This window comes from Mobula hypostoma, chromosome 14, assembly GCF_963921235.1.
Source record: "Mobula hypostoma chromosome 14, sMobHyp1.1, whole genome shotgun sequence".
Lineage (NCBI taxonomy): Eukaryota > Metazoa > Chordata > Chondrichthyes > Myliobatiformes > Myliobatidae > Mobula > Mobula hypostoma.
The window spans coordinates 10020622-10034586 of record NC_086110.1 but is presented as its reverse complement, the minus strand read 5'-3'; the positions used below and the strand labels follow the sequence as shown (position 1 = coordinate 10034586).

The window sequence follows — 13965 nt, the reverse complement described above, 5'->3', positions numbered from 1 at the left end:
GAATCTGTGTCACTAGAGCTGTGAGGCAGAAACTTTATCTGCTGAGCCACTAAATTGATTTGATTTTTGTTGAACAAAGTTTGTCTTATAGTTTTGCTTCCCACTGTGGATGCATAGCAGGAGAATCTTTGGTGAGTTTATGTACATGTAAGAGAGAGTTGTTACAGGATTACAGTGTGAACCAGCATAGAATCAAGCGTCCAATTGTCCATAAAAGATAAGAGCAGAATTAGGCCATACAGCACATCGAGTCTTCTCCACCATTCAACTGTGGTTAACTTATTTTCCCTATCACCCCATTCTTATTCCTTCTCCTGATAACCTTTGATGCCCTTGCTAATCAAGAATCTATAAATCTCTAATTTAGATACATCCAATGGCTTGGCTTCTACATTTGGCCAAGGCAATGAATTCCACAGATTCACCACTCTCTAACTAAAGAAATTCCTCCTCCTCTCCATTCTAAAAGGACGCTTCTCTATTCTAAGGCTCTGCCCACTGGTCCTAGACTCTCCCATTATTGAAAATATCCTCTCCACATCCACTGTATCTAGGCCTTTCAGTTTTCCATAAGTTTCAATGAGATCCCCATCATTCTTCTGAACTGCAATGAGTATAAGCCCAGAGCCACCAATTGTTCCTCATACAATAACCCTTTCATACCCAGGATTATTCTCATAAACCTTTGGATGGTCTCCAACAACAGCACATCATTTTTTATAGATAAGGGGCCTAAAATTGCTCACAAAGTATTCCAAGTGTGGTTTGACCAACATCTTATAAAAAACACCTGTTTTACATCCTTGCTTTTAAGTTCTAGTCCTCTTGAAATGAATGCTAACATTGCATTTAACTGCCTTACTACTAACTCAATCTGCAAGTTAACTATTATGGAATCTTGCATGATGACTTCCAAGTCCCGTTTCACCTCCACTTTCTAAATTTGCTCGCAGTTTAGAAAACAATCTATACCTTTATTCCTTCTACCAAAGGGTATGAGCATACATTGTATTCCAACTACCACATTGTTGCATATTCTCCTTATCTGTCCCAAGTCCTTCTGCAGACTCCCTGCTTCCTGGCCCTCTATCTTTGCATCGTCTGCAAACTATCTTTGCATCATCAACCCTCAATCCCATCATCCAGATCATTAAGATATAAGCAGCAGACCCAACATCAACCCTGCAGAGCATCATTAGTCACTGGCAGATAATCAGAGTAGGCCCACTTTATTCTCACTCTTTGGCTCCTGCCAGTCAACCAATCTTCTGTCCATGCCTGTAATACCTTTCCAGTATACCAAGGGCTCTTATCTTGAGCAACCTCATGTGCAGCACCTTGTCCTTCACTATTGTAAGGGAACATGACATTCTGCAGAGAATACAACAGTCCAGGACAGTGGTACAGATGAACTGTGAACTGTGAACTGTGAACTGCTATGTCTCCTCCAGTGATACAAATTTCTCCCTGAACTCCAGTGTCATCTGTGTGGAGCTTGCACATTCTCCCTGTGATTGTATGGGTGCTACAGCTTCCTCCTCCATCCCAAAGATGTTTGGGTGGTTGAATAATTGTAGTAAATTGCCCCTTGAGTAGAGATGAGTGGTAGAATCTAGAAGAAGTTGATGAGAATCCCGGATTATTAAGGCAGACATGGTGAGTTGAGGGGTTTGTTTCCGTGATGTATCTTCTTTCAACTTCAGATACAAACTCAGTGATTTTTTTCCTATGGTGCAGATCTATAACGTGAGGATAAAGTTCAACTTCCCACGGCGTTACTTCCTGGATTTGGCGATGGTCCTGGAAGCGGCAGCTCCACCTTTGGCCAGACCTCAAAGCAGCAAGAGCGCCAGCACTGGAAAGCCACTGAAGAAAGAGGCTGAGAGGAAGACCAGCGAGAGGAACGGGATTCGGCCACAGGGCAACATCTTGGCCGTGCAGCGGGAAGCGCCTTTGAGGGCTATATCACAGACCTCAGCCAAACTGGGTTGTGAGCTGAAGGTCAACAGGTCGTCAGCACTGGGGACTAGCCTCGTTAGTAACGGACAGTGCAGCTGGATGAGACGGAGCGAAAGTTCATTCAGCGTGAACAGTGCTGGCTCCAGTTGCTCCCGAGCCAGGATAAGGAATGCCACATCCCTCCCTCATATAGCCCGACATATCCCACAGGAACCACCTCCAGCTAAAAGCCCGTGCCTCTTGGTGGCGCTGAGACCGATGAATGTTGACAAGGAGAAGGAGACATTTTTCAAATCCAACTACACCTATAACCCTCAGTTTGAGTACTCAGAACCTCTCAGCAGTAGCATCATGAGCAAGTACAGTGTGGCCTCTGATCGCTTCATCGAACAGGTGAGGGCATTTTCTCAAACATTGGTTTCTGGAACTTCCACACCTAAGTTACATCAAGGGTTAACAACTCCATGCCGCCAAACTCCACAAACTCATTCAAATCTCTGCTGATTCCTTACTAATTTATACCCTGTTCCCTTTACTCCTCCACGTTACCCTCATCCACCCTGGTTCAACTCCCACTTTAAAGTTTCTCATGCTTTTATTAGATCCCCTTGTAGACCCAAGTTCTGCAACCTTCTCCTGCCTTACTTGGGTTTTAGCTGCAGGCCCTACCATTGGCAAACTTCCTTTCAGCTTCCCAGGGCCTTTTATATGGATTGTTTTAAAAACATAGAAAACCTACAGCACAATACAGGCCCTTCGGCCCACAATGCTGTGGCGAATATGTCCTTACCGTAGAAATTACTTAGGGTTACCCATAGCCCTTTATTTTCCTGAACTCCATGTACCTGTCCAGGATCCTCTTAAAAGATCCTATTGTATCTGCCTCCACCATCATCGCTGGCAGCCCATTCCATGCACTCACCACTCTCTACGTAAAAAACTTACCTACTTCCAAGCACCTTAAAACTGTGCCCTCTCATGTTAGTCATTTCAGCCCTGGGAAAAAGCCTCTGACTATCCCCATGATCAATGCCTCTCATCATCCTATACACCTCTTTCAGGTCACCTCTCATCCTCAGTCGCTCCAAGGAAAAAAGGCCGAGTGCACTCAACTTATTCTCATAAGGCATGCTCCCCAATCCTTGTAAATCTCCACTGCACCCTTTCTATGGTTTACACATTCTTCCTATAGTATTTTTCCCAAAATGTGCCCCGTTTCCAACCTTCAAGGCATTCCTTACCACCTAGCTCTTTGATCAGGCTTTTCGTCACCTGCCCTCATATCCCTCATGTTTTGCTTGGTAAGACCATAAGACATAGGTGCAGAATGAGGCCAATTGACCCATCAAGTCTGCTTCACCAATCAATTATGACTGATATATTATCACTCTTGGAAATCCAGGATGGCTACACCAGAAACGCTCTCAGAGTGTGACAGCCTTGATATATATCCATTCTATTCCAATCTGAAACCTGTCCACCATCCTCATGTGCCCACAGCCAGCCCAAACCCACCCCACCAACCCACTCATTCATTGTAGTTCCACTAAACATCTGTCAAACAGAATGTCTCTAACTCTGTAGAGGGTTATGTGTAGACTCTGGATTTGGGTTATGTGTAGACTGGATGTGGGTTATGTGTAGACTCTGGATGTGGGTTATGTGTATTCTCTGGATGTGGGTTATATGTAGACTCTGGATGTGGGTTATGTGTAGACTCTGGATGTGGGTTATGTGTAGACTCTGGGTGTGGGTTATGTGTATTCTCTGGATGTGGGTTATATGTATTCTCTGGATGTGGGTTATATGTAGACTCTGGATGTGGGTTATGTGTAGACTCTGGATGTGGGTTATGTGTTGACTCTGGATGTGGGTTATGTGTTGACTCTGGATGTATTCTCTGGATGTGGGTTATATGTAGACTCTGGGGGTGGGTTATGTGTAGACTCTGGATGTGGGTTATGTGTAGACATAGAACATAGAACATAGAATAGTACAGCACAGTACAGGTCCTTCGGCCCACAGTGTTGTGCCGACCCTCAGACCCTGCCTCCCATATAACCCCCCACCTTAAATTCCTCCATATACCTGTCTAGTAATCTCTTAAACTTCTCTAGTGTATCTGCCTCCACCACTGACTCAGGCAGTGCATTCCACGCACCAACCACTCTCTGAGTAAAAAACCTTCCTCTAATATCCCCCTTGAACTTCCCACCCCTTACCTTAAAGCCATGCCCTCTTCTATTGAGCAGTGGTGCCCTGGGGAAGAGGCACTGGCTATCCACTCTATCTATTCCTCTTATTATCTTGTACACCTCTATAATGTTGCCTCTCATCCTCCTTCTCTCCAAAGAGTAAAGCCTTAACTCCCTTAATCTCTGATCATAATGCATACTCTCTAAACCAGGCAGCATCCTGGTAAATCTCCTCTGTACCCTTTCCAATGCTTCCACATCCTTCCTATAGTGAGGCGACCAGAACTGGACACAGTACTCCAAGTGTGGCCTAACCAGAGTTTTATAGAGCTGCATCATTACATCGTGACTCTTAAACTTTATCCCTCGACTTATGAAAGCTAACACCCCATAAGCTCTCTTAACTACTCTATCCACCTGTGAGGCAACTTTGGGTGGGTTATGTGTAGACTCTGGATGTGGTTTATGTGTAGACTCTGGAGGTGGGTTATGTTTAAACTCTGGATGTGGGTTCTGTATAGACTGGAGGTGGGTTATGCGTAGACTCTGGATGTGGGTTCTGTGTAGACTGGAGTTGGGTTATGTGTCCCTGATGTGTCATGGTCATCACTAGAGTGACTGACTGGAAGTTATTTTTGGTAGAAAACAACAGGAATTCTGCAGATGCTGGAAATTCAAGCAACACACATCAAAGTTGCTGGTGAACGCAGCAGGCCAGGCAGCATCTATAGGAAGAGGCGCAGTCGACGTTTCAGGCCGAGACCCTTCGTCAGGACTAACTGAAGGAAGAGTGAGTAAGGGATTTGAAAGCTGGAGGGGGAGGGGGAGATGCAAAATGATAGGAGAAGACAGGAGGGGGAGGGTTAGAGCCGAGAGCTGGACAGGTGATAGGCAAAAGGGGATACGAGAGGATCATGGGACAGGAGGTCCGGGAAGAAAGACAGTGGGGGGGGTGACCCAGAGGATGGGCAAGAGGTATATTCAGAGGGACAGAGGGAGAAAAAGGAGAGTGAGAGAAAGAATGTGTGCATAAAAATGAGTAACAGCTGGGGTACGAGGGGGAGGTGGGGCCTAGCGGAAGTTAGAGAAGTCAGTGTTCATGCCATCAGGTTGGAGGCTACCCAGACGGAATATAAGGTGTTGTTCCTCCAACCTGAGTGTGGCTTCATCTTTACAGTAGAGGAGGCCGTGGATAGACATGTCAGAATGGGAATGGGATGTGGAATTAAAATGTGTGGCCACTGGGAGATCCTGCTTTCTCTGGCGGACAGAGCGTAGATGTTCAGCAAAGCGGTCTCCCAGTCTGCGTCGGGTCTCACCAATATATAAAAGGCCACATCGGGAGCACCGGACGCAGTATATCACCCCAGTCGACTCACAGGTGAAGTGATGCCTCACCTGGAAGGACTGTTTGGGGCCCTGAATGGTGGTAAGGGAGGAAGTTACCACCATTCAGGGCCCCAAACAGTCCTTCCAGGTGAGGCATCACTTCACCTGTGAGTCGACTGGGGTGATATACTGCGTCCGGTGCTCCCGATGTGGCCTTTTATATATTGGTGAGACCCGACGCAGACTGGGAGACCGCTTTGCTGAACATCTACGCTCTGTCCGCCAGAGAAAGCAGGATCTCCCAGTGGCCACACATTTTAATTCCACATCCCATTCCCATTCTGACATGTCTATCCACGACCTCCTCTACTGTAAAGATGAAGCCACACTCAGGTTGGAGGAACAACACCTTATATTCCGTCTGGGTAGCCTCCAACCTGATGGCATGAACATTGACTTATCTAACTTCTGCTAGGCCCCACCTCCCCCTCGTACCCCAGCTGTTACTCATTTTTATGCACACATTCTTTCTCTCACTCTCCTTTTTCTCCCTCTGTCCCTCTGAATATACCTTTTGCCCATCCTCTGGGTCACCCCCCCCACTGTCTTTCTTCCCGGACCTCCTGTCCCATGATCCTCTCGTATCCCCTTTTGCCTATCACCTGTCCAGCTCTCGGCTCTATCCCTCCCCCTCCTGTCTTCTCCTATCATTTTGCATCTCCCCCTCCCCCTCCAGCTTTCAAATCCCTTACTCACTCTTCCTTCAGTTAGTCCTGATGAAGGGTCTCGGCCTGAAACGTCGACTGCGCCTCTTCCTATAGATGCTGCCTGGCCTGCTGCGTTCACCAGCAACTTTGATGTGTGTTATTTTTGGTAGGGTGTGTTTAGTTTGCTGTGGAGTGCTAGTTAGCTGAACAATCTAACTCTTGGGTTTACTTACTCAGTTGATGTGTTTGACATATTAATCTTTATGAAATGATCCACTGTCCACAGATAATTCAATTAAGGTATTAATGTCCAACTGAAGCATGCAGAAAACATTGTACTGACTGGGACATTGGATTAAACAATCAAAATATATCGATTGTCAGTGGTATTTAATGGAGCTTACTTTGATGAGTTTAATTCCTTTTGAGCTGACCTTATATCCACATGGATTTGATCACTTCTGAGCTAAGGCAGACTGAACGACAAACGACCTGCTGGAAATTTTCAGTTGATCAAGCAGTGTCTCTGGGTGTGGATGTTAGTGGGAATGAAATGTTCCAGGTCAAGAACTCAGATCTGGACTGTCATCTGACTGCAAACGATGACGACTCCTTTTCCTCCACAGGTCTTGCCTGACCAACTGGTTGTTTATTTCCCCAAGTTCCAGCCTCTGCAGACCCTTGTGTCTCTTGGGGGATTACAAAGAGTCATTCAATCACTGGTCTTACCCTTCAGGGACACAGGAACTAGTCTAAGGCCTCTTTACCCCTGACCCCTCATCTATCATACAGCTTGATCTTGGGTGATCAATCTATCCTCATAGCCACCTTTGCTCATATCCCTATTTGGGAATTCCCTGGGCATCTCAGAGACTCTATGGTAATAAAGAAAATTCTTCAGGGCATGTGAGCTCAAGCCTGTCAAGCTGCAGGCTCCAATGATGTGTATCATGGGGCTGCATATATTTTATTTAAAGATACAGCGCTGAACACGCCCTTTCGGCCCGAAGAACCACACCACCCAGCAACCCACCTATTTAATCCTAGTTTAATCTCAGGACAATTTACAATGACCAATTAATCTACTAACAAGTACATCTTTGAAATCAGAGCACCTGAAAAATATCCACGTGCTGACAAGAAGGATGTAGAAACTTCATGCAGAGGATGGTGGAACTGAACTTTTAGTCCCGACACCCTGAGTGTCGCTAACCACTGTGCTACCGTGGTACCCCATGCAGTTTCTGAAGCACACAGTCTATTTATTACCTGATATCTGGAGTTGAGGCCTCAGCTCTGCACTCGAAGTCCAGTGACATGGAAATGTGACAAAGGACATCTGTGGATGTCAGGCTTTCTCAGGTCAGTGGGTCCCAGGATTGAATGCCCATGCAAGCAGGAGGTATGAGGCTGGACACTCGGAGTCAGAGCCTTGAGTTTAGAGTCCTGTCATCAGCTGGTCAGGGGGTCGAGACTGAAGTCGAAGCCTGATGGCCAAAGCCTGGAGACTGGAGGTCCAGAGGCAAGTCCTGGAGCTGGAGGGGTGTCCGTGTGTGTGGGTGGAAGGGAGGGTAAGATGGAGGTAAGGCATTTGTTTTGCAGTTGTTGTTTTGTTTGTTATGCTCTGTTCTATTCTGTGTTGTTCTGCTGAGGTTTGTGGGTATGGTATGTTGACACTGGAATGTGTGGTGACCTTGCAGGTTGCCCGGCACAGCCTTGGGCGTCCTAAACAAGAGAAAATCTACAGATGCTGGAAATCTGAGCAACACACACACAGAATGCTCGAGGAACTCAACAGGCCAGGCGGCATGTATGGAAAAGAGTATAGTCGATGTTTCAGGCCGAAACCCTTTGGCAGGCCTGGAGAAAAGAAGCTGAGAAGTAGATTTGAAAAGTGGGGGTAGGGGAGAGAGAAACACCAGGTGATAGATGAAACCTGGAGGGGGAGGCATGAAGCAAAGAGCTAGAGACAGAAGGCCATGGAAGAAAGTAAAAAAGAGGTGGGAGGAGCGCCAGAGGGAGGTGATAAGCGGCAGAGAGATAACATGAGAGAGGGACAAGGGGACAGGAAATAGTGAAGCGGGCTGGTGGGGGTGGGGGGAGGCAGTACTGGAAATTTGAAAAATCGATGTTCATGCCATCAGGTGGGAGGCTACCCAAACAGAATATAAAGTGGTGTTCCTGCAACCTAAGTGTGGCCTCATCCCGACAGTGGGGGAGGCCATTGGTGGACATTTTGGAATGGGAATGGGAAGTGGAACACAGTATATGACCCCAACAAACTCACAGGTGAAGTGTCACCTCACCTGGAAGCACTGTTTGGGTTCCTGAATGGTAGTGAGGCAGTAGGTGTAGGGGCAGGTGTAGTACTTGTTCTGCTTGCAAGGATAAGTGCCAGGAGGGGGATCAGTCGGGGAAGGACGAATGGACAAGGGAGACGCATAGGAGACCTTCTGGGTGTTAATGCAAATGACACATTTCACTGTCTGTTTCCAAGTACATGTGATAAATAAATCTTGAATCTGAAATTTGAAAAGACTCAGGGTCTACTTTTTGGAAAAATCCTCAGTGCATGCATATCACTTGATACTTGTTAAAACAAATCTTCTAACTGTGGGTTAACAGTTAATGAGTGGCCTCACACTGAGTGCCACTTGCAAAAGTGAATGTTGAAGTGGTGCAACCCTTTGCATGTAGAAATGTCTCTGAACTACTCTTAAGGACCCGAGCTGCAATTTTGGGACAATAGCCTCTTTTTCTAGAATTCCAATTAGCAGTAGTAAGTTTCCCTTCACCTTCCTTCAACATCTTTGAAACTTTGGTTAAATCATCCCTAAACCCTATAAATTCCAGAAAATACAACCCTATTTAGGTCAATTTGAAATAAAGTCCACGTTGTTCAAGCAAAATTCCAGAAAATCATCCTTATCCCTCCAATAATAACAGAAAATGTCGTAATCAGTCTGCAGGTCAGGACATTTCTGTGCAGCGAGGAACAGAGAGAAGGTTTTGGATCAATGACCTTCCATCCATTCTGACTCACTTTAGAACTAAAAGCTCTGTTCTGTTTCTCCTTCATAGAAGGATGAGGAAGTGGAGGGATGGGTTAGTAAATTTACTGATGACACAAAGGTTGGGGGTGTTGTGGATAGTGTGGAGGGCTGTCAGAGGTTACAGCGGGACATCGATAGGATGTAAAACTGGGCTGAGAAATGGCAGGTGGCAGATGGAGTTTAACCCAGGTAAGTGTGAGGTGGTTCATTTTGGTAGGTCAAATATGATAGAAGAATATGGTATTAATAGTAAGACTCTTAGTAGTGTTGAGTATCAGAGGGATCTTGGGATCCAAGTCCATAGGACGCTCAAAGCTGCTACACTGGTTGACTTTGGTTAAGAAGGCATTAGGTACATTGGCCTTCATCAATCATGGGATTGAGTTTAGGAGTCGAGAGGTAATGTTGCAGATATGTAAGACCCTGGTCAGACCCCACTTGGAGTACTGTGCTCAGTTCTAGTTGGCTCACTACAGGAAGGATGTGGAAACCCTAGAAAGGGTGTGGAGGAGATTTACAAGGATGTTGCCTGGTTTGGGGAGCATGCCTTATGAGAATAGGCCGAGTACACTCAACCTATTTTCCTTGGAGCGGTGGAGGATGAGAGGTGACCTGATAGAGGTGTATAAGATGACGAGAAGCATTGATCATGTGGATAGTCAGAGGCCTTTTCCCAGGGCTGAAATGGCTAACACGAGAGGGCACATTTTTAAGGTGCTTGGAAGTTGGTATAGAGCAGATGTCCTGGGTAATTTTTTTATGCAGAGGGTGGCAAGTGTGTAGAATGGGCTGCTGACAACAGTGGTGGAGGCAGATGCGATAAGGACTTTTAAGAGACTCCTGGATAGGTACATGGAGCTTAGAAAAATAGAGGGCCATGGGTAACCCTAGGTAATTTCTAAAGTAAGGACATGTTCAGCACAGCTTTGTGGGCCAAAGGGCCTGTATTGTGCTGTAGGTTTGCTATGTTTCTAGAAGCTTAGAATCAGAAACAGGTTTATTATCACTGACATAATATGTCATGAAATTTGCTGTTTCTCGGCAGCAGTACAGTGCAAAACACAGACATTTCTATAAGTTACAAAAGAAATTAGTAGTGCAAAAGACAAATAACTGTTTATCTTGTTGAATATTAGAGTAATATAGCATGGAAACAGACCTGTCAGCCTATCTCATCCATGTGTAACAAGATACCTGACTGAGCTAGTCCATTTTGCCTGTGTTGGCCCATATCTCTCTAACCTTTTCCTATCCAGGTACCTGTCCAAACACCTTTCAAATGTTGTAACTGCATTCACCGCTACCATTTTCCCTGGCAACTTGTTCCATAAACCCACCACTCTCTGAGTGATAAAGTTGCCCTTCAGGACATCCTTAACTCTTACTCCTCTCACTGTAAACCTACGACCTCCAGCTTTGGACTTTGCACCTCAAGGACAAAGACTGTGGTCATTATGGTACAGCTTTGTTGTCACGTTTGTTTTCAGTCCAAAAACAGGAAAGGCAGTAGGTAGAGGTGTACAAATTTTTCCATGTCTCAGTTTGCAGAGCTGGGCTGTGAAGTGGCAGATGAAGTTCAACCCGGAGAAATGCAAAATGGTTCACTTTGGAAAGTCAAGTTTGAAGAAGAATATAGGTTTAATAGGAGGATACTTAGCAGTCTGGAGGAACAAAAGGATTTTGGGGGTCCACAAACATAGAACCACCAAGCATGTTGATAGGATTGTAGAGAAGGTCCTCATTAGTTGGGGGATTGAGTTTAAGAGCTGTGAGTTAATGTTGCAGCTTCATAAAACCCTGGTGAGACCACATTTGTAATATTGTGTTCAGCTCTGTTTGCTTCATTATAACAATGATGTGAAAATTTTAGAGATGGTATGGAAGAGGTTTACTAGGATGCTGCCTGGGTTAGAAGTCATATCATAGTTTGTGTAAGATAAGGCTTTTCTCTTTGGAGCAAAGGAGGATGGGAGATGACTTGTTAGAGGTGTACAAGATGGTAAGAGGCACAATGTTGCATCATTTTCTATTATTTTCTTGCTTAATTCATTAAGTTGCCCTTTCACCCAATAAATTCCAGAGTGCACAAACAACAATTAATTTCAAACGTAAATCTTTGACTTGATCCATTGTTTCCTCTCTCTGCACAAAAACAAAGGAAGAACTTGCATTTATGGGGCACTGTCCATAGCATTAGAGTACCTGAAAAGACCATGGAATTTGTGCAGTAATACTTGTACTTGGGATCACTTGACAGCCGATTTGTTGCGATTATAATCAAAAATCTATTTTTGTGATATTGACTGAGGGAGAATGTGTGTCAGAATACTGGAGTAATGCTGTGAACACATCTCATCTTTCTCCTTGGAAAACAACTGGAGGGCATAAGGTTTAAGGTGAGAGGTCAAAGATTTAAAAGGAACTGAAATGGACCCGACGGACAACTTCTTTGTGCAGAACATTGTGCACATATAAAATAAGTTGGCAGAGGAAGCGGTTGAGGTCGGTACCATAACAATGTCTGGAATAAGTACATGAATAGGAAGGGTTTAGAGCAGGGATTTCCAACCGGGGTCCATGGACCTCTCGGTTAATGATCCATGCTATAAAATAGTTGAAACCCCTGGTTTAGAGGGCAAATGGGACCAATGGTGGGCACCATGGTTGGCATGGATGAGTTGGGCTGAAGAGCATGTTTTCTTGTTCTATTACTCTACCGCTATAATATTCCTGCTCTTTTCACATTGCTATTTTGAATCACCATAATCAATAGGATTTATAAAGGAGTGAAATCATTGTGACACTGGCTGTGATGCTGAGCTCTGCAGACCAGGGAATCTGGGGCCCTTGGAGTCATTGAGTCATAAAGCACTACAGCACAGAAACAGGCCCTTCAGCCTGTCTAGGTTGTGCCAAACTATTATTCTGCCTAGTCCCATCATCTGCATCTGGATGATAGCCCTCAATACCCCACCCATTGATGTATTTAACCAAATTTCTCTTAAATATTTTAATCAAACCGGAATCCACCACTTCCACTGACAGTTCGTTCCACATTCTCACCACCCTCTGAGTGAAGAAGCTGCTCCTCATGTTCTCCTTCAATATTTCACTTTTCACTCTCAACCTATGACCTCCAGTTCTAGTCTCAACCAATCTCAGACGGAGATACAGATAATATCAATTTGTGCTGAGTGGGGAATGTGAGTAAAGCCTTGTTCCCCTCAAATAATGAAGAACTGAGAGTAGGTGAGTCATTGATTTAAGATCTACCACATTAAGTTGTGCCAATCAATATTACAGCCCTGCCACAGCACTGCAAAGGAGTTAATAGATTGATTGTTGCACAATCCTTGAAATGATGAGTGAACCTCAGCTCAAACTCTCTGTAATATTTGCAGATGCATATTTTGCCCATAGATTCATCGAGAGATACTACATTGAAACAGGTCCTTTGGCCCATTGAGTCTAATCTGACCTTCAACCACCATTTGCAATAATGTCATTATTTATACCCCCTATATTCTCATTAACTTCTCCAGATTCTGTCATTCACTGACACAATTAACCTGTCACCCCCCACATCTTTGAGATATGGGAGGAAAATGGAGCACTCAGAGGAAACCCACATGGTCACAGGGAGAACATGCAAACCCCACATAAGCAGTACCCAAGGCTAGGATTAAACTCAGGTTTCTGGTACATTGAGGTAGGGCTCTACCCGCTGCATCACTGTGCTGTCTGGTAATGATCAGTTAGCTGAAGTCAGGAAGAATGAGCATGGCTCATTCTGTTTGGTAAATTGGTTTATTATTATCACCTGTGTTGAGGTACCGTGTAAAACTTTGTTTGACATACCATCTATACAGATCATTTCACCACATAAATACATTGAGGTAGTACAAGTTTTCTTCAGCTCTCTATTGTTTGAGGGCACCAAGACCTTACTCACATTCTTCACTGAGCACAAGTTGATGTTATCTGCAACACAAGAGATTCTGCAGATGCTGGGAATCCAGACTAGCAAGCACAAAATGCTGAAGGAACTCAGCAGGCAGTCATCATCTATGGAGAGGATTAAACAGTCAAGGCTGAGATCTTTTATCAGGACTGGAAAGGAAGGGGGAAGAAGCCAGAATAAGAAGCTGGGGGGAGGGGAAGGAGTACAAGCTGGCAGCTGATAGGTGAAGCCAAGTGAGGAGAAAGGTGGTAGGTGGGGTAGTGGAATGATATGAAGCTGGGAGATAATAGATGGACAAGGTAAAGGGTTAATGAAGAAGAAATCTAATAAGAGAGGACCATGGAAGAAAGGGAAGGAGGAGGGGCACCAAAGGAAGGTGATGAGCAGGTGAGGAGAAGGGAAGGGGTAAGAGGGGAGCCAGAATGAGGAATGGGAAAACAGGAAAAGGAGAGGGGAGAGAAATTATTGGAAGTTAGAGAAATCTATCTTCACGCCGGCAGATTGGAGGCTACCCAGATGGCCTATGATGTGTTGCTCCTCCAATCTCATTATGAGGCCATGGACCAACATGTCAGAATGGGTATGGGAAATAAAGGTTCTTGCGCTCTTAGGGAGACATATGTTATCTGCCTCTCCAAGGGCCCAATGCCCTCATGACTGCAGATCTCCACAACGCAGCCAATGTTGTACTGATTCATTGAGGTGGTGAGGGATAAGGGAAGTATTTCACTTCTTAATAGATCCCCATTGTCAGAAAAGCT

General features: G+C 45.0%; 1 protein-coding gene across 5 annotated transcripts in view; it reads left to right on the top strand.

Annotated features, from left to right (window-relative positions):
• LOC134356080 (microtubule-associated tyrosine carboxypeptidase-like) overlaps nucleotides 1–13965 on the top strand; it is a 90735-nt gene that overhangs the window by 32013 nt on the left and 44757 nt on the right. For all 5 annotated transcript variants that reach the window (XM_063066650.1, XM_063066647.1, XM_063066648.1 and 2 more), the window contains one exon: nucleotides 1738–2352. In XM_063066650.1, the coding sequence (XP_062922720.1) occupies nucleotides 1795–2352 (558 nt within the window). In that variant the 5' untranslated portion in view covers nucleotides 1738–1794. The remainder of the gene's footprint in view (nucleotides 1–1737; nucleotides 2353–13965) is intronic.